Source organism: Rhinolophus sinicus, linkage group LG07, assembly GCF_036562045.2.
Source record: "Rhinolophus sinicus isolate RSC01 linkage group LG07, ASM3656204v1, whole genome shotgun sequence".
Lineage (NCBI taxonomy): Eukaryota > Metazoa > Chordata > Mammalia > Chiroptera > Rhinolophidae > Rhinolophus > Rhinolophus sinicus.
The window spans coordinates 7,529,986-7,553,112 of NC_133757.1; the positions used below are offsets into that span (position 1 = coordinate 7,529,986).

Sequence of the window (23,127 nt, forward strand, 5' to 3'; positions counted from 1 at the left end):
AATATAATAAAAATAATAATATATCATGACCAGGTAAGGTTTACCCCAGGAAAGGATAAATAATGTTGGTTTAACATTTGAAAACCAAACAATGTAATTTACCATATTAACACAGTAAAGAATAAAGTCCAAGTGATCATCTCAATAAATGCAAAAAGACGATCCGACAAAACTGAACACCCATTTGTGACAAAAAAACACTCATCAAACTAGAAATAGAAGAAAATTTTCTCATCCTAATAATAAGTATCAATTAAAAAAACTAAAAAAACAAAAACAAAAACAAAAACAAAAAAAAACCTAAAACACCATACCTAATGGTGAAAGACTGAATGCTTTCCCTCTAACAGCAGGAATAAGGCAAGGACATTCACTCTTACCACTTCTAGGCAACGTTTTATTGAAGTCCTAGACAGAATAATTAGGCTAGAAAAAGAAATTAAAGGTGTAGAGATTAAAAAGGAGAACATAAAACTGTCTTTATTTGCATATGACATAGGGTCCATACAGAAAAAGCTTAGGAATCTACTATAAATATACTACCTAGGATAAGTGAGTTGATCAATGCCACAGGATAACAGGTCAATACACAGACTCAATTGTATTGCTGTGTATTAGGAATAAACAATTGTAAACTAAAATTTCAAAAATACCAATTATAACAAAAATATTAAATACTTAGGGAAATATTTACCAAAATATGTACAAGACCTGTACACTGAAAGCTACAATGCACTGCTGAAATAAATTAAAGAAGACCTAAATAAATAGAGAGTGATACAATACTCATGGTCAAAAGATTCCCTATTGTTAAGCTATCAATTCTCCCAAAATTGATCTAAAGATTCGAACATACTCCCAATGAAAATCCCAGCAGGAGTTTTTCTAGAAATTGATAGTCTATTTCTAAAATGTACGTGAAAAGCAAAGAACCTACAATATACAAAATAATTCTCAAAAAGAGAAAACTGAAAGACCTATGAGATTTTATTTTAAACAGAAAAAGTCTGAATCACTGGGGTTAGTAGAATGATGAGTCACAACATTTTAAAGATAGACCTTTCCACTTAGCTAATAAATATTTATCATTACTGGTTTGTAACACAACAAATGACCCATTAATATTTCCTATAATTTTATGAGTTTCTAAATTGGCAGGTGTCCATCCAAAGATAATAAATGATTCATCTCTCCTCTCTATAAACTACGAGTCAAGCTCACAACGCCACAAAATTGCTTCCTTGGAACCCATCATCCCTGGAGTATTACAGATAACACTTTTTAATGACTTTCAACAACTTCCTTGTAGGAGGAGAGACAGTGTTGACAGACTTGCATAATTAATATCAAAATTAGAATAACAGACACTTCCATTACTAAGTGTTTACTGAAAAGAGCCAGACACTAAGGAAAGTGCTTGACAGACACTATCACATTGAAGAAAATGTGTTGCAGTGAAAACGAAAATCACAAGGGGACTAAGAATCAAAGATTTAGTACAAAACTGGACATGTGCTTTCACTACATCAAAACGTGTGTGATTTTCATCTTTAAGGCAAAAATATCGGGTGAAAATTAGGTGTGCAGCAGGAAAGAGAGAGAAGCAAGTCTTTCTGGGCCTAATGCCATGGTTCTCAAACTCGGGCCACAAGGCACCCCAGAGTACCCACCCCAGCAAGTTTGCAGGATATTTCAAATTTCCTTGGGAAATACAGTGATACTTAGTATCTGTTGGACACCTTGAGAACTAGCTGTAGGTAGTTCACTCACAGTTTCAACATCAGATCTCACTGTAGTCCTTTTGATGATTGCATGTCCTTATGAATTTGGATTTCTAGGGGTAATTGTGATTAAAAGCAACTACTGTACAAAAATTAATGTTGAAGTGGAAATGAGGGTGGCAGTGTCCAATCTGATTCCAAGATTTGAGAGACTGTATGGCACCTAATAGGTACATACGTCCTATTCATAAGTAATTGTGATTATTAAATAATGAAACTAAAGTATCTTTTAAAAAGTTTTTTTTCAAACGACGACTTTGAACTATGCTGTAAGGACACAAATACTTACTAAGTTGTTGTGGCCTCATCACTTGATAAGCCGAACTGTTAGATATTTCTTCTGGCCTAGGGGGTACCATGAAAAAATTACTGAGACACTAAGGGTGCACCAACCATGAAATTTGGGAACCTCCGCCTGCTGTCTGTGGGGCTCTCTCCAGTGGATAATCCTGAAACCTTGTACGACTGCAATAGTTCAGAGCAGAAGTGCATTTACAGAAGGCGAACAAAGCTTCAGCCGAGAGCAGTCAGTTTGTCCTGCGAGGGGCCAAGGCGAAGCATTCAGTTGTCAGGTGCTTTTGAAAAAGTTGTAGAAGTAAAACATTTTAATGGCAGTTGATTGAGGCCACTGTCTCCTTCCCTCAGTCACATGTCTCGGGTCCTGTCGGAGTGGCTGTGGCTACTTGGGGATGTGGCTAAAGTGGAATGAATACTGGGGAATCGTGTTCTTTGGGTTTAATTACATAAATTTTTGTGCTTTGAAGTCACTTCTCTGTCTAATGAAGTAACTGATCTATCCTGGTACAGAAATAAATGGTTGCCAGGGACACTCCTACTGCCCTGCCCCCTCCCCTCATGCAGGCCAGATGTTGTGTGGATTATGGTGATGGAAGTATGTGGGTAGTGGAGAAATGTGCTCGGGGAAAGACTGCATTAATAACAACAATAACAACAATACATTATTAATTCTATTCTCTCCATAGGAAAAATTACAAAATCGTTGTTACGTGAAAAGGTGATCAAAGAGTCAGAGAAAAAAATACATGGGGGGTAAAGCATATTAGAGATGACAGTGTATCTGGCGGTTAGTAACAACATCATGACATTTTTCTGGGTTTTGTGGAGTTTGTAGTAACATGTTTCCCTGAAAATCAGACCTGGCCAGACAATCATCCCTAACACATCTTTTGGAGCAAAAATTAAAATAAGAACTGGTCTTATTTTACTATAAGACCCGGTATAATATAATACAATATAATATAATATAATATAATATAATATAATATAATATAATATAATATAATATAATATAATATAATATATAATACTGGGTCTTATATTAATTTTTGTTCCAAAAGGCGCGTTAGAGCTGATGGTCCGGCTACGTCTTATTTTCAGGGAAACAGGGTATTTGTCCACTTTTTAAAATTTGTAATTTGTGGTAGTTTCTTTTTTTCAAGCTAAATAAGAAATTATTTTCATGCCTATTGTTGTGGTCATCATTTTGAATTCTTTTTTCTTACAGAGAATCCCCCAAATTGTACAAGTGTCAGATCCCATAACACCTGGACAATTCCTGCCCAGGTAGTAGGCCCAGGCCCCACCCCACCCTGGCCCTCTGGAGCACACAGCTGACTCACAATGTGAGGGGCAAACCTGAGCCATGCCAGCAGGACCCCTGAACACCTACAGGACACGCTGCCTTGGCCGACCAGAACTCTCAATCATTGACCAGTCACCATGGCCAGTGTGGGAGGGCTCTGCTTTAGAAGGACCAGGGGAGTCCCAGGGGACCCTCAGGGCAGCCCCTTCCCTGTACCAGTCTGCAGCTGCCCCAGACCTGGCTCCAGTGGTCCTAGCATCAGATCTGGATGCTCTGCCCCTGTGCCTGGCTCTACCCCTTGTCCCTTCTCCACACAGAGCTGCCCACCCTCTCCCACTTGGGTTGGCCAAGCCACTTTGGTTCACAACCTCAGAGACATGGGGATAGAGGGGAAGGCCATGCTGACTGCAACCTCAGATATTCCTAGTGGGGCCAAGGAGGCTGAGAAAGGTCCCAAGAGTCCTTGTGACTGCCAGAATGACTTCAGAGCCAGACCTGGCCTCAAATCCCAATTCTGCCCTTTACAGCTGTGTTAGTTCAGGGAGTGGCCTTCTCTGTGTGAGCCTGTCTCCCGTTCTGCAATCTGGAGATAACACCACCTCCTTCTAGGTGGTTGGGGGTCCTAAGTGAGAGGATGCACAGAAAGCCCTAAAACTCACGCCCACCTAGAGGCCAGGACGGCGCTGTCATCTCCCAGCTCTCAGCTTGCACTCCACCTCCCAGATGCATTTCAACACCTGCACGCGGCTCCACCCACACTTCAGAAACTTCTACGAGTCCCACTTCTACATTCTAATTCAGGCAGGTCTGGCCTGATGTCATTGTCTCCCAGACCCACAACTGCCACTTGGGGTGCATGAACTTACTGCAGCCTCCCCGGTTTCTACCTGACCCACAACTCCATCACATGGCTCTGGGTCCCCACCTCTCTCCCAGGACTCCTTAATGCACACTCTCCACTCCTGCAAACCTCTCCAAACACACTCCACCCCACCCCACCAGCTTGCACTCACACACCTACTTCTCTTCCTGCCTAGAATATCACCGAGAAGAATAGCACTCATCTATTGAGCATCTGCTTTGCGTTAAGCACAATGCTAGGCAATGAATAAACACTATCTCTATTCCTGCAAGCCTGCACAGTGAATCTTATCCCCAGTCTACAAAACGACAGAAAAATGGAGGAGCAGAGAAGTAAGGCAGAGAGGTTAAAGCATGTTGCTCAGAGCCCAGAGCTGGCGAGCGGCAGAGGCAGGAGGCTCACCCCATCTGTCTGGCTCCAAGCTGGAGCTCTTTGCTCTGCATCTGTGGCCTCCCTTCCAGGTCCCAGCCCTTTCACCCAGCCTCCAGCCCCCTGCAGCCCATGGAGTTGTGGGAACAGCTTCCCACTTCCGGGCCTGAGAACTCAGGGCCAGGATTCAGCATTAAAAACCCGAACTTCGCTTCCAGCAAGAACAATCGTGCAATCCAATTTCTCACCAGAGTTGATAAGTAGGGCGAATTTGGAAAACAACTCAGTGTATTTGAGGGAAAAGAAATAAATCCTCCTTTATTCAGAGGGAACAGCATGTTCCCAAAATTCAAATCAGCTACAAAAGCAGATTGATCAAATCACTGGCATTTTAATGCACTGTCCTACATTCAGGACCTGCTAGATAATTTGCAGAGCCTGGTGCAAAATGAAAATGTGGGGGCCCCTTATTCCAAAATTATTAAGAATTCCAAGATGGTCACAGCACAGCATCAAACCAGGTGCAGGCCCTTCTCCCTTCTGAGCACAGCGCCCTGGGGGACTGCACACAGGTGGCACTCCCGTGACACCAGCCCTGCCTGCATTCCAGACTCATTTGATTCAAAACCCAAAGTGCAGGTGAAGTGTGAAAAGCAGCACACCTTGCTCAGGAGCTGATGGAGATGCTGCAGAAAGTTGGTCACGCCCAGGCGCCCACAGGCAGCCTATACGGGCTGACAGCACCCCGCGGGCAGGGAGGCAGCTGCCACCCGCTTTCTGCAGTCCGTGATCTAAGACGCAGGGCACAGCTCACACCACCTCCAGCCAGCCCCTTGTGCTGAAGATTCCTCAACGTGAAAATGAGGAGCCTCAACCAATTCAGTGGCTTCCTGGTCCCTCCTGGCACTCACGGAGACAGGGAAGAACTCACTCGTGCTTTTCCCCCTAATTTCTTCAACTTTCAATTCCAGCAAAGATATTGGTATTTTAAAGACTATAAATCATAGCACAGCCCAGTTCCAACAGCTGGCAGGATTCAGGGGAAAGGATGAAATGCGAAGAAAGAAACTCAGCCACAAAGAACACTGGATTCGGCCAGTGTCCGCTGGCCAAGGGACGGCGTGTGGCAGGTCAGTCAGGGACAGGTCACCCTCCCACACTTTCCTTCATTTCCCTAACACTTCCAGTCCAGCCCTTCGCTTCCTTCTGTTGTGTGGCCTGGGCACAAGAGACAAAAGCAATAAAGTTCTTTCAAAGGTAAGGGCACAAAACGCATTGTAGAGAGGTTGAAAATGAAGAAACGCTAATGGAAAGCATTTTCCCATTTTCATTTCAAGGGCCAGGAGACCCCCTCCTGACCATGCACAACCCAGGGAAATACCCCTAAGATGCCAGGTTGGAGCCACCACTTCTGTAGTCTCAAAGTCCCCCCAAAAGCCCTGGGAAACATACCCCGGCCGCCAGTAGACACAGCCAGCCAGACTCCTACTGGCTCAGAAGCTGTGTGTAAAGAAACAACCACAGCAGACCCCATTGGGTGTCATGAAAATTTTAAATCGTCTTTGGGAATGGTTCAGTTGCTTAAAGGGGTCTGGACATACTCCTCAATTGTCATCAGTTACCCACCTATAGCCTCCAAACCCCAAGCAGAAATCCCAACCCCATTCTTCAAGTACCAGCCTAGACTCAGGCCCAGAATCCAGTGACACCCCAGCAGTTATTGTCATGGGGGTGTAGTGGGAGGCTGTCTTCTTCTTCATGTTTTGATGGTCCAAGGGTCACATCTGAACATTTCTTTGTCCCTGACATGGCTAGATTAAAAGTAACTACAAAGAGGCTACTTGCTGGGTAAGTAAAGCCAGGTCCCAATGCAGAGGGGACCCCAGGAGGAAATCACCCTCCAGGCACATCAGTTGCATGCACCCGGGGGCCTGCCCTCACCTGCTCTGCTCCATTCACAGTCCAGCGCCTTTATAGAGGGGCAGGGGAGGGAGGGTGGGAGTGAATGCAGCCAGGACTCGGCCCAGAGCTCACTTACTTCCCAACACTGCACGCCCTGAGCCAAAGGTGCCCCACACTTCTGAAGGAGTGGGGGTGCAACAACAGGGGGAGACAAAGCAGAGAGCCTGAGATGGCTACAGGCCAAGGCCAACTGATACAGAGCACCTGCGATGGCCAGTCACTGTGATGGTGGAAGACAAGACCTGGAATGTGGAGCTTCAGGCTGAAACCATGGCTCCCCACCATGCTGCCGGCCACATCAGGCCTTTTTTTTTTTTTTTCTTTAAGATTTTATTGGGGAAGGGGAACAGAACTTTATTGGGGAACAGTGTGTACTTCCAGGACTTTTTCCAAGTCAAATTGTTGTCCTTTCAATCTTAGTTGTGGAGGGTGCTGTTCAGCTCCAGGTCCAGTTGCCATTGTTAGTTGCAGGGGGTGCTGCCCACCATCCCTTGCGGGAGTCAAACAAGCAACCTTGTGGTTGAGAGGACGCGCTTCAACCAACTGAGCCACCCGGGAGGCAGCTCAGCTCAAGGTGCCGTGTTCAATCTTAGTGCAGGGAGCACTGCCCACCATCCCTTGCGGGACTTGAGGGATTGAACTGGCAACCTGGTGGTTGAGAGCCCACTGGCCCATGTGGGAATCGAACCGGCAGCCTTCGGAGTCAGGAGCACGGAGCTCCAACCACCTGAGCCACCGGGCCGGCGCCACATCAGGCCTTTTGATGTCAGAACTGGAATTCGGGCTCCACAACTCTGGCTGAGCGGGATACCTGTCCCAGGTGTGTAGGCACATGGAGACCAAACCAGGAGGCAGGTGGTTAACTAACCTGACACCGTGGAGCTTGGTCCACATTCAGGGAGGGCAAGGGGGATGATTTTTCACTAAGAAAAGCTTTCTTTGTGAGGCTGCATGATGAATTTGAGAATTACTGTGAGAAGCACAGGAGGAGGCGAGACCAGCTGGGGGTGGGGGGCAGCAAGGAGGTAATCAAGCTGCATTTAAGGGAGCCAGGAAGGCAGAGAAGCATGGCTTCATCCTCATGCAGTGAACTTGGACTACTTTCTCCCTGAGCATCAGGAGAGAAATCAATTTAAACAGGTTCCTAATGGGTAATGAGACCTGAAGTGCAAAGGGGACAGGGCTTCCTATTTGCACGAGTGGTTGCCTGGGGAGGAAAAAAAAAGCATAACTCAGCGATTGCAGCAAAACTCAGCGATTGCAGCAAAGATGTCCCACAAGACTCATTTTCTCCATGTTTTCAGTTTGAGTGACTGCATTCTGTCTGTCCCACTCCATTAAATTCCAAGGAAACTTGTCAGCGATGGCTCCAACCCGGAGGCTGGTCCAGCACTGGTCCGGGGCGTGGAGGCAGCAGAAACAGAAGCTAGACTTTGCACATTCCAGGAAACCAGACCCCTATTCTAATCGGTGCTGTGGCGGCAAATTCCAGGCCACTGGGGGCCTGGGCACAGAGAGGCCCATGTGTTACTGTAGAGAAAACGCACAGGAAAGAGAGAGGCGTCCCTCGCCTGTGCCCAAGGCAGCAGACGGAGGTCTAAAATAAACCTGAAGATCCTCTGCAAATCTAAGGAAGAAGTACAAGACAGAAAAGACACAGCTTTGGTGTCAAGCTCCCCACGGCCAAAGGCTCTGCGACCTATTCTTGTTCAAATAAACTGAATTCACAAGCAGCAACTGGCATTATTTTTTTAAGGTTCAAAATTGAATGGAACTACTATACTCTGTGTCTTTCGCAAGGAAATAAAGAAATAAAATTCAGGAGAGTTACGTGTGACCTATTTCTTTCCTCATAAAGAATAAAAGAGGAAGAAGAGGTGGAGCTTGGGAGCCTGGCCTCGGTTTCCAGCCCACACTGGCTCTTCAAGCGCTGGCAGCCCTTCGCTTTCCGGTGCAGTCTCCCAGACGCTCAGAGTGGGAAAAGCCTGCCAGATGCCAGACCTCAGACTGCAGGTCTGTCCCCATCTCCATGTGTCCTGAGCAAGTAACTGTTTGTAGGGGCTGGGCCAAGGCTGCAGCAGATGGTGCTGAAAAAGACTGGGCAGGTGACGTGAAGAAGCAGAGAAACTGACCCAAACAAGTCTAAGACAGTCTCGCCCAATTAGCAACAAGCTTTCGGGGGCGCCTGGCCAGTTGGCTGCAAACCCCTAGATGTGCAGTCACAGGCACAGCCCAGTTCTGCAACTTCACCTCTACTGGTAAAAGGTGCCTTTTCAGAATCGTGTATTTAAAGGTGTCTGTCACTGATAATCCCTTTTCAGTCTCATTGGCCAAAACTAAAAAATAAAAGTCCCTGCTTGCACAGCCGTGGTGAATGCTTGGGTTTGGTCAGCACTGTCGATTTGACAGTCTTTGCTGACCTATTTCATGTATTAGAAAAAAAACGTTTCTAATCAATTCCACCATATGGTTTTTTTCAGAAGTCTCCCGAACGTCCGACATGTGTCTATTGCTATCTTTAGGGAAATGGCTCACTGCTCAGTTCACAAAAACATATTAACTTTCCTTTCGATAAGCATCTGGCTCCGGTCTTGACCTTCCCAGATTTCTCAGCTGGGTTCTCTTCCTGCTCCGACTGCTCCTGGTTGTTATGTCTGGAGTGGCCCAGGCAGTTCAAGCGCCCAAATCCTCCTGCCAAAGTGGGGAGGGGGCCAAAGGTTCAGTTTACTAAGGGGTCTGTCATCAGCCACCCTCCCACAGGCCCATGGTAGAGGAGGGATGGCCTGAGGTTTGGGGGAAAGGAGACTAGAGGGTAGAGAGAAGTACACAAGGTGACAGCGAAGCCAGGAAGGGGACAGTTCTTCCCGAGAGGTCCCCTGCATCCATCTGCTGGTGAGCACTACGTCTGAGATACAAGGAGGAGGATGAAGGACACGTGTACAACTGAGACTGAAGCCAGAAAGAATCTGGTTCAAGTAAGGAGTGAAAAGTGGGCGCTGAGACCAAGACAAGCCACTTCCCCTCTCTGGGCCTCAGTTACCTCATCAGTAAGATGAGGGTAGGCTAGACCATTTCCAACAGTCTTTCCAGCTCCCTGAAATGATGTATGAGCTAACAAATCTGAAAAGTGCATTTCTTGAGCTTTTCCTTTCAGTGCGTAATTCCTATCCGCATAGACTATTCCTATTTTCAAAGCTGGCTTCCTCTGTCATGTCCTCCAGTCTCTTCCGGTACAAGTCAATGCCACCTCAGCAGTTTAGACTTTCAAAGTGACTTTTGTGGTTGGGGTTAGGATTCCCCATCACGGAGAGGAGAAAAAAAATAAAGTCTGGTCTTCCTGTATCACACACAAGAATATTATTCGGTCACAAAATGGAATGAGGCACTGATACCTGCTACAACATAAAGAACCTTAGAAACATTATGCTGAGTGAAAGAAGCCATCACAAAGGACCACGTGTTATTTGATTCCACTTCTGTGAAGTGTCCAGAGTAGGGAAATCTATCAAGACAGAAAGCAGATTAGTGGTTGCCTAGGGCTGGGCAGAGGGGAGATATGGGGCGACTGCTAATGGGTACTGGGTTTCTTTTTGGGGTGATGAAAATGTTCTAGAATTAGATCGTGGTAGTCAGAGAATTAGATAGTTGCACAACTCTTTGAATATATAAAAACTCTGAATTGTACACTTTAAAAGGGTAAATTTTATGGTATATGTGAATTATATCTCAAAAAAAACTGCCATGAAAAAAATTAAGGTCACTTGTTTCTTTTCACTTTTTTAATGTGGCTAGTAGATAACTGGATTTCATGTATGTGGTTCAGGTTATATTTCTGTCTATATATACAAAAAATTTGAATAAATATACGCTTCACTTTTCAAAACAAACAAAAACCGCCTGGCCTCCTCCTGCATCCTGGACAGAGCTGGCATCCGGAGGCAGAAAGCTCTGTGCTGGGCGTCCAGGAACTCAGGTTCTCTGTCACTGCCTGGCTTGTGACCTCGGGACTTCACATCCCCTCACTGGTCCCTGCTCCTCGCCAGCCACACAATCCTTTCCAGGTCAGACAGTCCGTGATCACAACTCCATCCCCAGGTAAAACCAAAATTTAAAAGTGCTCCTTCTACCCTAAACAGTGCTTATCCCCTAAAAGCGATCAACCTGAGAATAAAAGTAACTTAAAGGTAGACCAGGTTATTTACCAACCGAGCAGAATGACTGGTTTGGTGCTATTCCCTTTATCCTGAAGGATTTCTTTCGGAGGAATTTCTCTTTGGTGCCCCAGCTTTCGGTGAGTTAAGAGGGTGATAATTCTATAGCTGATGGCAACGAATATGGGTACAACCCTGCTGGAAAATAATGTGGCAATATATACCAACGGCCATAAAAAAAATCCACGTCCAGCCCTTGCATTCCATCCAGCCACTGCACTTAGTATCCATCTCAAGGGTATAACCCTTGATGCAGAAATAACCGCAGACATGAAAATGTTCCTTTCAATACTGGTTACAATAGCGACCACAGTCCAGGTAGACACAGAGGGGAAGAGTTAAACACACGGCGGTACAATGCTCGAGACAGAAATGACGAAGCTGCTCGAATAATGGTGGAATCGTGGAACTTTTTCTTCTTTATTTTTGATATGATTAGACTATATTTGTAACTATAAAAAGCTGATACAGTACAATATGTCATCAAATGTATGAATGCATTGCCTATGATGTCTAAACAGAACGGTTACAGAAATGAAAAGGGGGCTTTATGCTAAGAGAGGAAAACTTGGTACACTCCTCCAAGAGAAAATCTAACCACAGCTTGAAAGACATTGAAGCATGTCAGCCCTGATTTATCTGGCATGTCCACCATGATATTTATACTGATTTCTTTCCCTTTCAGCAAGATCCCTGTAATTATGGCTCAAGGACATTAATATGTGCTTAGAACTTCTGAGAGGAGAAATCAGTCATTATATGGGTAGCTTTCAGGTCATCTTCCAACCCAAAGAGATCATTTGGGGGTGGGGGGTGTTTTTCTTAGCATCATTTTGTAATGGGAGACTAAGTGAAAGCACCCAGTGTTTCTCAGCTGCATGGGAAAACCATGTGAGTGGATCCTGGTCTCTCCCAAACACCCAGCCTGTTCCAGCAGGAAGGAGTGGCTGAGGTGGGAAGGGCTCTGCCTTGGGCCTTAGGACAGAGTCCACACTGCCCCCCCACCCCCCGCCACTGATGAGCTGGGCAGCTTGTGACAGTCGTGTTACCTTTGGGTGCCTCAATTTCCCCATCTGTAAAGTGAAGGGTTGGCCTGAAGGACCTGCAAGGACCTTCCACACTCCGGTTTCATGCTCTGAGATTCTCTACAAGCCATTTGGTGACGCTGGCCAGCCACTAGTGTCTCTGCAGGGAAGGAGGTAACCTTGTCCACAATTTCCCAGAAAACATGAAAATGGGGACGTTGATGTGGTCAGAGACGAGCTGCGGAACGTGAGAGTACAGACATAGTTTTCAGAGGATGGAGGATGAACACGGTTGGCCAGTGAAGGTATCCCAAGGGAACAGACTGTGGATGAGAACATTACTGAACCCCCACAGAGGAAGGTATCAGTGCACATGGCTCCTTTCTAGATGGTCGCAATTCTTGCCCTTCCTCCTGTACCTTCTGTTCTGCTATTAGACTTGTCCTACTTGGTTTTTCCCAGTGAGGGCTGAACCATACTGGGCTACATTTTTTCAGAGCCAAAAATGCCAAACTGGTGGAGAATGTCAAGCTAAGATCTAAGGAACCTCAACTCAGGCCATGTGACATTCAGAATGTACACCACAGAAGGAGCCTGGGCTCCCTATGATGTAGGCATAAGAGGCTGCCGTGTGCTCTGTATAATCATTGGAGTACTGCTGTTTTGAACCAAAACGTCTGCCCTGGGAGATGATGATAGTGAACTCTGCCTTTGGCCTCCCCGAAACAGAGGGTCAGTGCTTGAGGACAATTCCATCACCTTGGCCAAGAGCTACAATGTCTCAGTGGGACAAGGGAACATGGCCAGTGGAGACACACGTCCTGATACCCAGAAAGCATATTACTTTTCCATCCTTCTGGCTCCACTGTTTGGTGCTGGTTCAACCAGGAGTCCTGGAAGAGTCTGGAATTGCCAATTAGAGATCCCAATTCCTTGTAACTTCAATGCTCTAGCACTCCTTGTTGACAAAGCACCTTCCCACCCGTTATCTCCCCTGACCTTCACAGTGTCCTTCCAAGGTCATTACACCCATGCTGCAGATGAGGAAACTGAGGCTGGAGGGAGTTAGTAACTCATCTAAAAGGTCGAAGGGGTGCTAGGACCCAGGTTCCCGAACACTATGAGTTGTAAAGGAGACAGCAGTTCAGGGCTTCCTAATAGACTTGGGAGACCTAACCATCCCGTCAGGAACTGAAAGACTACCTAAGCAGAAAACCAGTGATGACATACCGGTAGTAGACCTAAGCAGTTCTGTCAATCCTCTAGGCCTAACTCATGTTTATAGCACACTCCATCCAACAACAGCAGAATATTCTGCTGGTCACATGGCACATTCACCGAGAAAGACCGCAGTCTTGACCAGAAAACACATGCTAACAAATTTAAAAGAACAGAAACCATACAAAATATGTTCTCAGACCACAATGGGACTGAGCTAGAAATCAGTCACAGAAGGACAGCTAGAGACCCCCGACATGCCTCTACATAACACCTGAGTCAAAGAAGACTCAAGAATAGTTTGGGAGTGAGACAGACTTGGGTTCAATCCTGGCTCTGCCTTTTCCTACGGGGTAGCCATGGACAATTAATTCCCTTCCTGGAGCGTCATCTATTTCCTCAGCTGGGAAATGACCTCCGTGAGTGGTGATGGGGAGGGAACACGGCAGGCCCGTAACACAGTCAGCACAGTGCCACCTCCCAGAGAGCACCCAGCGGTGGCAGCTCTTTGGGTCATTGTTCTGTCCAGTTCTGTCCTGGAGAAGATTGTCCCCTGCTCCCTTATCCCAGGCTAGCTCACTCTGTGCCAGAGAAAGGCAGATGTGACTGCCGAATGCTAAGCCCTCTCTCCTCTGTATCCAGTTGGCAGTATCTGCCTGGGCAGCCTCCACTGGCAGAACTCTCTGTGTCCGTCCATCCCCACCAAGCAGTGACTGCCACTTGCAATACTGGCACCAAAGAGAGGGCTCTCCTAATCACAGGGTGCCAGATGACTCAACTGCTGGATGACCCACTAAAATCTCTCCTGAGAATATGTGAAAAGGACCTGTAGTGCAAATCTCACAAAATTCTGAGAAAACAACAGCTCATCCCACAAGCAGGCCTGCCGTCTTCTTGAGATTTGATTGCACAACTAATGAAAAAGATGTTTCCCGAGGCTTGAAAATATTGCACAAGGCTCTGACTCATTAAGACAGGGCTTATTCAAATTTGAAAATCATCAGAAACTCCAGCCACAACAATATGTCCCCTGAGACCATCATGATTGTCTCCTGGTGAGGGACCAGCTGCTGTCACATGCTATGTGGAGAACTGTTTTTACGAAATATGCTTATTTGACACTTTGTCCTAGGAATCTAAAATAAGAGGGTATCCATGGATCCCACACTATTTTTCCCCCAAAGATGTGACAAACCTTTCCTTGTGAGGAATTCCCAAAGCATGGATACCAAACCAAGCATCAGTCAAGAAAGCATCAGGGCTTCCATACACTGCTCTCTCCTGAGGGTCACAAACTCCTGGGAGGGTTAATGACATTTGTAAATACCCGGCATGCCAGACCTGTACTTCTTCATTCAAGAGGAGTCACACACTTCTCAGGTGTTATAGGCAACCACTAGGGATTTCAGAGGGTGGCAGGCAAGGTCGTGTTCATGTCCCTCTGCCCAGAGAAACTTTCCTAACATATTTATTGGCAAATTCCAAGTCAGCCTCCAAGGACACACTTCCTGCATCATCCTCTTCCTCTCACCCGCCCACCCACCCACCTTATCCCCAGGAGACAAGATCACGACAGCACTTTCTCCACTGAGCTGACTCCTGGGTAGATGTCTTGATGATGAGGTTTATTATTATTATTAATTCTTATTATTATAACTATATTGATTGAGTTCCAGTAATGCATCCGGCACAGTTCTTAGCATGGCATATAATTAGCTGTTTCTTTCCTCCAACAACCCTACAAGGTATGTATGTACGTACTATTACTTCTATTATTATTTTATTTATGCGAAACTGGGACTTGGAGAGATTAAGCCACACGGTAAAAAAGCCAGGTGTTACGTGACCTGATATGAACTCCTTGAGATCATGGGCCACCAAGCCTTAGTCACCTCTGACTCCCTATTTCTGGACACTTCTGAGTATATAGTAGGTGTTCATAAATGTTCTAAATGAACTTAGAAATGGATCTCATGTCGCTGATTCCAAAAACTGAACTCTGCGCCTTCCGGCAGCAATAGATGTGCCTCTTTACTGCCACTCATTTCTGTCCTTCGGCATGTTGTACTAGCTGGTGTCTGTCGGTGGCTCTAGACACGTGTCACCGAGCAGCACTGGGTCACATCAACTTCTCTGCCACTTCAGGGAGCCTTTGGGAAAAGCAAATGGGATGGCTATATGTCTCAGTTTCTCTGTTTGATATTAACTTTCTTTCGTTCTTTTTTCAAAGGCAGAGAAGGTGGGAAAGGAAACATGAAACGGTTCAAGAGGGATCTCACTCCAAGGACACCTGCAGCCCAGGCCGGGGGCCCCTGGGAAGCTCCTGTCTTGGGGGTGGGCATGTCACCACTGTGGTTATCCAGGGACTCTGAGTAGTGGGTACAAAGCTGAAATACAGTTAACCAGGCCCAAGATGGGCCACATGCATTCAATGCCAACCTCGGCTTTGACCGTCAATCATTTAAGAAAAAGAAGTAACTCTTAAAGAAGCCAGCCTGGTCTTTAACATAGGGATGAGGTGACCACAACTCTTCAGAGACTGGTTTTCTGACAAGAATCACAGACCAGTCCAGCGAGAAGGGACCTCAGAGATCATCTGGTCCAATCCCCTCATTTCTGAGGCCCTGAGAAGTTGGGGGCCGGTCACCTGGTCAGGTAACAGCCTGGGAAGGGCCAGAGACAGTCACCAGCCCACCAGACCCTCCACCCCCGCTGGCCTCCCAAGGAGCCCTGAACCCCTGCCAAGCTTGATTTCTTCTTCAAATGAAGCCTGACCAGAGCTATTTATTCACTTAAAATATAAGCTCATGGAAAGTCTGACTTCTCAGTCCAAGGCACGGAACTGCGTCCAGGATCACACAAGTCCAAATGGACTCAGAATCCAGCCCCGCAGCCCCGAGGCTGCTGGGCGGCTGACCACAGTTAGCTCATGGTCCACACCATGATCGTTTACTGAGGGCAGTTATTTTAAGTTCTAATGCAACCTACTTACAGCGCTCTGAATGGAATGAAGTTACTCAAACACTTGGCTTTCACTGTTAACTTACTAATTCTATAAAACCTTCATATTTTAACTCTTTAGCAAAACCAACAGAGAATCAAAGAAGATAACCAATCAGAGTGAGCAAAGCCTTATAAACTGCTCAAAAGACATCCTAGCCAGGAGTTCCTCACCAGGAATGCATGGCTGGCCTCCCCCTTCAAAGACCTTCCCCTCTCAGGACTTGGGGAGACGAGGACCAGGCACCCCTGGGATTGGAGACCCCGGGGCTCGTCTGGGATGCTCTTTGGGGTCAGGTGGGCTTTCCTTAGTGTACTAGGAGGAGGAGCAGACTAGACTGCTGATGTTTAGCGAGTCTGTTTAAGGCCTCTTTCCTGGCTTCTTGTCCATTTTTTCAGCAGAAATCTTCAGTGCTGCACACCCGGGCTGGTCTTTTGCAATGTCTGGGAATTCGCTCCCCAAGAGCAGTCTGGGCCCTGGGGCTCTGCTTTGGAACCATTTTTATTCCAGTGCCCGTTCTTTTCTTTTCTTCAGCAAGAGCTGCACTGATGGTAACTAGGGACAACCCTGTCCTCTGACTCCCGTGCCTGCGCAGTGAGAGCTGTGAATATCCTAAGTTTTATCTCAAGGCCACAGTCTTCTGGAGCACTGATTCCAGCTATTAGCTGTGGCTTAGGGGGGGTTGGCTTAGAATCTCAGTTTCTCTGTCGACAGCACAGCATGGTGATTAGGGATGGGCTCTGGACCAGATGCACGGGTTCAAGTCCTGCACAAGGTGTTCTGGCTTCTGTCTCCCAGCTGTAACACGGGGAGGATGGCCACACCCCCTCAGGATGGCGAGGAGGGTCAACGGGGCACAGAACAGGCACTACACGTGGTATTATGACACTATTATTAATTGCAATTCCTTTCTCTTCGGTACTCTCTTGACCAGTAGAGCGCTTTGGCTTTAAACTAATCCAAACTGCTAACAGTGGAAGATGACAGACCTCTGTTCTCTAGTATAACCAGATACTTTCCCATCCAAACCCTGACAGCAGCATGGATTTCTAAAACAGATTTGCCTTCATTTCCAGAACCGTGATTAGCGATGCTCCCTAAAATCTCTGCTAAACAGCTTACAGATAAAAGTGCTCTTTTTAAAAGAACAACACATTCCACCATCCAAAGACCCACCATACTCCCAAAACGCTGCTCGCCAGCCCAGGGACTTCTTGTCTGATGCCACTTGCTACCCCCCTTGTCCTGACTCTCTGCTCCAGACAAACCCTCCTAAGAATCTTGGACATCGTGGGCCTGCTCCTGCCTTAGGGGCTCCTTCCCCACATCCTCGCGTGGCTTGCTCCATCTTCAGGCCTCTCGTCCCACGGCACCTCCTCCAAAAGGCCTCCCATGTTCCGCCAGCTAAGACAGCACTCGTGCCAAACCTCTGAGCCAGAGCAGGCAGCCAGGTCACCTCAGTTAACAATGGTGTCAAGTGATCCACTCCTGGGAAGAGCTGGGGCTGAATGAAGTCTTGGCTCCCAGGCTCCTGTCCTCAAGGGCACCTCCCAGAGGTCAAGGGCACAGTATTAGATGAGGGGAGAGGGGAGCAGCAAAAGTAAAGCCTTCCATTAATGGAAGAGTGGATGGCTGTGTCTCTCAAGCATCTCGTTTATTCATTCATTCATTCATTCATTCATTCATTACCCACCCACATATCTATCAGGTGCCTCTTATGGGCCAGGCGGACAGACAAACAGAGCTCATCAAATAATTGCAGGAAAAAAAAGAGGGAAAGATGAAACAGCGTTGTACCCTCTCTGTCTCTCCTTCCTTTCAGGGCCACCACACTCTTCTTCCTGTGGCTGTCCCCTCGCCTGCTCTCCTGGGAGGCTGCTGCAGGCCCGACCGCTAATGGGAGAGGATGTTTCTCTCCACACAATGACTGTTAATGACTGCCAATTCCAAAGTTTGCTAAGGAACTCCACCTCATTGGCAATAAAGTAGGTGCTTGAAAGTTGCCAGTTACTCAGGACCCTGAGCAGGGAGGCTACAAACAGTAACAGCTGGCTTGTGTTTGACAAAAATATGCAATGTGCTTTTTTTAAGGTCATCACGTCACACCCAGACCACAGCAGTAGCCCTGACTCCGTACGCTGGTACGTTCTGCACCCCACCGCTAGGCGAGTCCTATGCCAGGTTTCCTGTGAGCTGCTCTGGGTAGAGAACACCTGAGTACACAGCACAGCCCCGTCCTCTATGGCACTGGGACTGTGCCACCAGCCTGGGTCACTCCTGCTGCACTTTCCAAATGTCCCGAAAAGCACCCATCTATTCGCCACCTCCCAAACAACACTTAGCTCAGACTGTTCCCCGCTCCTCCTGGGGTGCACTTCCCAACCTTCCAGAAACTTCCTTTACCCTGCCTGACCTCTCCTCCACAGCCCAGGGATTGAGCGCAAGGGGATGGCTCTAGGCTGTCTGGGTTCAAAGTCCTGCCGAGTGGCCTTGGGCAAATAATTCAACCTCAGTTCCCCTATCTGTAAAACGGGAATGAGAGCAGAGTCTCTCTCCGTGTGAGGCTGCAAAGGCCACGTGAGGTTCCACGAGTAACACCCCCGGCACAAGGACTGGGGCACAGAGTGGGCACCAACAGCTGTGCGTTTTCATGCCCGTCCCCAGGCTCTGCAGGTCACCTCTCCAGGAAAACTCTCCTCCCCCCTCTAACGAGGCTGTTTCCTGAGGGTGGATACCAGGCTCCCTGCTCCTGTGTTGGAATGCACACTCTCCGAGTTCTACACGCTCTGCATCTTCCTCTCAGTGTGAACCAAACTGTGTCAGGCCCTAGCTGGTCATGCTATTCCTACAAAGAAAATCGAGACCAGCATCTCTGCCGGGGTACCCTCTCCCCCTCTCCATGCACTGCCAGCGGTGAGGAGGCAGAATGTGGCAGCAGCCAAGGACACTGCCAAGCCTGGCTGTCCCATCCCTGCAGAGCTGCCTGGCCACAGCTGAACTCTGCATTGTTTTTCCACACGGTCTCGCTGTCTGAAGACAAGGAGCATCCCTTTGGAAAGTTCCCCGAGAGAGAAGATTTCTCCACCCATGGCCCCATCACCACCACCGTCCCTGCCAGGACCCAGCTTGTTCATACAGAAAAGATGCCTAAGGTGGGAGAAGGGGTACACTTCTTCACCCCTAATCTGACCATCACCCCTGCCTCGTCAGATCGAGTGATCCAAAGCCCCGATCAGCTTACTCAAAAAAAAGCCACTTTCATTTTTGTGGAGTTAACTCAAAACACAGGAAGCCAGGCAGGCAGCGCCGCCACTGCAAGGTCTACGGTAGAAAGAGGTGCCACGCCAGGCACATCATCTGGAGAAAGTGGGGGGTGGGGTGAGCAACACTGCCCCTTTCAAATAAAAAGTTAAATAAAGTTGTCACGGGCAGGATCTGCAATAAAATGAATGCATAGTTCATTTTAAATGGGGAGAGGGATCGGGTGCAAAGAATAAGAAGGGAGGGAAAGGGACAGTAATGAGTCACAAGGACTCATTACTCAGGCTTACTCGGCACAAAGCACCTTTACCAGTCCAGGACTTCTCCCTTCCTTTATGCCCACATTTCTGTCTCCTTTGTCCCCGGGTCCCTGGTGCTGTGTGGGTCCCAGCAGTGAACCCAGCAGCAGGCCACCAGGCGGGACGCCCTGGCAGCGGGACAGAGCGCGCTGGGCACCCGCCAGGCGCGGAACTGACCCCGGGAAGGGCGCAAAGCTTGGTTCAGAGAGAGTCCGCGGAACACTGCCACCCCGGGAACCGGTGCCCTTCTCTACCAGCGAGTGGGTGTCCTGAACACCCCGCAACGCTGCCCTGCCTCCTGGATTTGCCCGTCCGTCCCGCGGGGGGCAGATCAGGGCTGGGATGGCGAGACCCGGGAGCTCCCCAGAGCGCGGGGCGAGGCGAGGCGGGGCAGGTACCTTGGCCGCAGGTGCCACGCTGCAGGACGATGACCGGCGGCTGGCGCAGCCTCTCCGAGCGGCGACTGGCGGCGCGCAGCTGGCACAAGTTGGCGTAAGTGTTGGCGTCGCTGCCGCACACCGGCTCGCTGCTGGCGCACACGCAGAGGCCGGCCTGCGCGCGCCGCCGCACCGTGGCCGAGGCAGGCACCCCGAACGGCACCACGCACTGCAGCCCCTCGCCGCACGGGCCCTCCAGCAGGCCGCACTCAGCGCCCTCGGGCGCGCCGCACACCTCGCAGCAGCCGCACGCATCGCGGACGCGGCCGCCCTCGCAGTGTCCCGGCGGAGGGGCACAGCGCGCCGGGTCGCAGCGCTCGGGACACACGACGGCAGCCGGCGAGCGGCCGGCCCGGGGCGGCTGCGCCGAGACGCGCGCCGCGAGCAGCAGCAGTAGCAGCTGCGGAAGGAACCAGGCGCGCGCGGGCTGCATGGCGGCTCCGACGGCGGCGGGCTGGGCGAGGGCTGGAGAGCAGAGTCGGGGAGAGAGCAGGAGGGACCGGGGAAGCGAGTGCAAGTGCGCGCGGCCGCGCGGCCCAGCCCATTGGCCTCGCGGCGGTGACGAGCCGCCTTGCGGACGGGCACAGCGCCCGGGAGGGGGGCCGGCCGGAGGACGGGGGGGAAGGAGGGAGGGCGGGCGGCGGGACCCGGGACCGCCTGCGGCGGGGGCAGGGCGGGCGCGTCTGGGCACGGCGGGGCTCGTGGGCGCGGGCGGGGCGGTGCGCGGGGCTGTCCTCTCGCCGAGCTCGGTTTCCCGGTCTCCAGGTCCCACTTATCCCCCATTCGTGGGGTCTCTCACCGCGACTCGCGACCTTAAAACTAAAAGGAGACTCTGCAAAGGCAACCTGCGGATGCCCCGCGCGCGCGAGCCCAGGAAAGTTCCCGCAAATTGCCTATCTGGGGACCCGCCCCGGCACCGGGGGGGGGGGGGGTGTCCCAGACCTCGGGCCGCAGTGGCACCGCTGGCGCCGGTCACGCGCTCCAGAGGAGGGCGAGCACCTCTCTGGAATTGACCCGCGTGCCCAGCACACGCGACCGTGACCGTGGGCCCTGTGCAGCTGTTCAAGGAAGCCTGTGTATAGACCCACGGTTAATACAAAAGAAAAGGCGAAGAGCAATAGTAATTAGAATATAATCACTTGCATCTGATTCCTTTAAAAAGTTGTTATGGGTGGGGTGCGACTTGTACCAGGTGCACAGAAGCGCTCCGGGAGGAGATGGGAGAAGCTAGTAAACGGCCTGGGAAGTGGGAGTCTTGAGTGGGAGAGAGGCTTTGTACTGTTTGAATTTTTCACCACGTGCATGATTATCTCAAAACGTTGTTTTTAAATAAAACAGCTCTCCCACTTGAGAGTCTTTGGTGTATCCTTTGGGACAGACGAAAGTCTAGGCGTCACTGGGAAGGGCAGGGGCGACCCTGGAGGTGGGTCCCCCTATTGTGCCAGGCCCTCAGGCGGCCGCCTCTGGCAGATATGGAGCAGATGGGACGAGCTTGGCCCCAAGGAGCCAGGAGGAGGCTGGTTCGCACACGACCTTCCCCTCCTAGAGGCTTCAAAGGGCAGGAGGGCAGGGATTCGGAGGAGGACGAGGAGCGGGAAGCTTAGGGATCTTGCACTATTCATCTGTTTTGGGGTCGTCGTTCCCTTGTGCGTCCAATACCTTCCCAACAAAAATACAGTAGTTTAAAAGTGAAATCCAAATATTTATAGTCGCCCTCAAAGCATCTCCCAAATGTGAGTCATGTTATCTTCCAGGGGCTGGAGGGGCCCCTCCGACCAAGAGCCTGGAAGCTGGAGGTATGAGAAGGACTTTGGGGTCCCCAGCCTGTTTACCTAGACCCCAGAGCAATATTTCCTAAAGCCAGACCCCCCCGGGAAGGAATGCCTTGACAGAGAAGGCACTCAGCCCTGGATGCTGAAGAGGGGGAGTGATGCCTCTGCTAATTAGAGGCTCCCAGGGCTGGCTAGCTGTGATTACCCAAAAAGTGGGTGGGGTGGGGTGAAGGGAATAATTAGCAAAGCCCATCAGCAAATGAAAACTCCCCACTGCAGCCTAGAGGGCAGATAAAGTAAGCGGGGGCAGCAGTGGTGAATAAATTGGTGAAAAGTTCTTATTGTCCATTAGTCTCCTTTTACAGATGAGAATACTGAGGGCCAGAAAGAAAATAAGTAACTCTCCCAGACTCACAGACAAGAATGATGGAGCCAGGACACCTTCTAAGTGGTCTCCACCTGCAAGCCCCCATCCTCCACCCCCTAGCCAACTGGCCAGACTGCAGAGTGAACTAGCTGGTTAAAAAGAACATGTGACCACAGCTTCCCCACTGTGTGCTGGGTGGGTCTCCAAGTTCCTGCCCTGTGAGAATAAGTCCCTGAGGGTCCCACTGAGTCCCCTTCCCCCCTCACCCCATCCTCTCACCTCACACACTTGACTCTGCCAGTGCTGAATAGCTTGCATTTTCTGAAACAAACCATCCTGTTCAAAGTTTCTGTGCCTTTGCTCATGCTCTTCCCTCTTCCTGAAATGCCCTTCCTCTACCCCCAATGTGGGTTAGGGTGACTTAACGAAGCAGGCAGGAACCATGCCATCTGATGGGCTTGGATTCAAAATCTCACTTGTGGCCCTTCTGTGACTTTGGCACATTGTTTAAGAACGTCAGGGACCTTCACCAGGAAAATGGCATTGACTGCATGTCTCCTTGCAGTGACTAACCTAAGGGTGTTTGGGGCAATGGAACCACTCCTGTGGTAGTTCACAACCTAGAAGAGGTGTGTATAAAGGTAAATGCGAGCCACAGAGGCCACATGGCTATTCTGCCAGGGAAGAACGATGGTACCTCCCTGCCATGGGAAGCCATGCTGCTGGTTTCCTCAGGAGTCAAGGGGAGGAATGAAAGACCCAGCAGTACCCAGGAAGCAGAATCCGCAGTGCCCAAGGTCTTAGAAAGACTATGATCGCATCATGATTACCTCCCAGGTGTGAGTGAGCTCACCCACCTGTTCTGACGATGACACGGACCACCAAGAAGACAGGCAACTCGACAGAGGGGCCCCAACAAGTCCCTTAACTCTCAGAGAAATTAAAGTCCCACTGGAAGA

The 23,127-nt window shown here is 49.3% G+C and overlaps 1 protein-coding gene across 2 annotated transcripts in view; it reads right to left on the bottom strand.

The window, feature by feature from the left end:
• The window catches only part of HTRA1 (HtrA serine peptidase 1), a 50,043-nt gene extending 29,470 nt beyond the window's left edge, over positions 1–20,573 (bottom strand). The window contains exon 1 of one of the 2 annotated variants that reach the window (XM_019752953.2): positions 19,991–20,573. In XM_019752953.2, the coding sequence (XP_019608512.2) occupies positions 19,991–20,462 (472 nt within the window). In that variant the 5' untranslated portion in view covers positions 20,463–20,573. The remainder of the gene's footprint in view (positions 1–19,990) is intronic. The other variant, XM_019752951.2, reaches the window with a different exon arrangement.
• Positions 20,574–23,127: the final 2,554 nt, after the last annotated feature.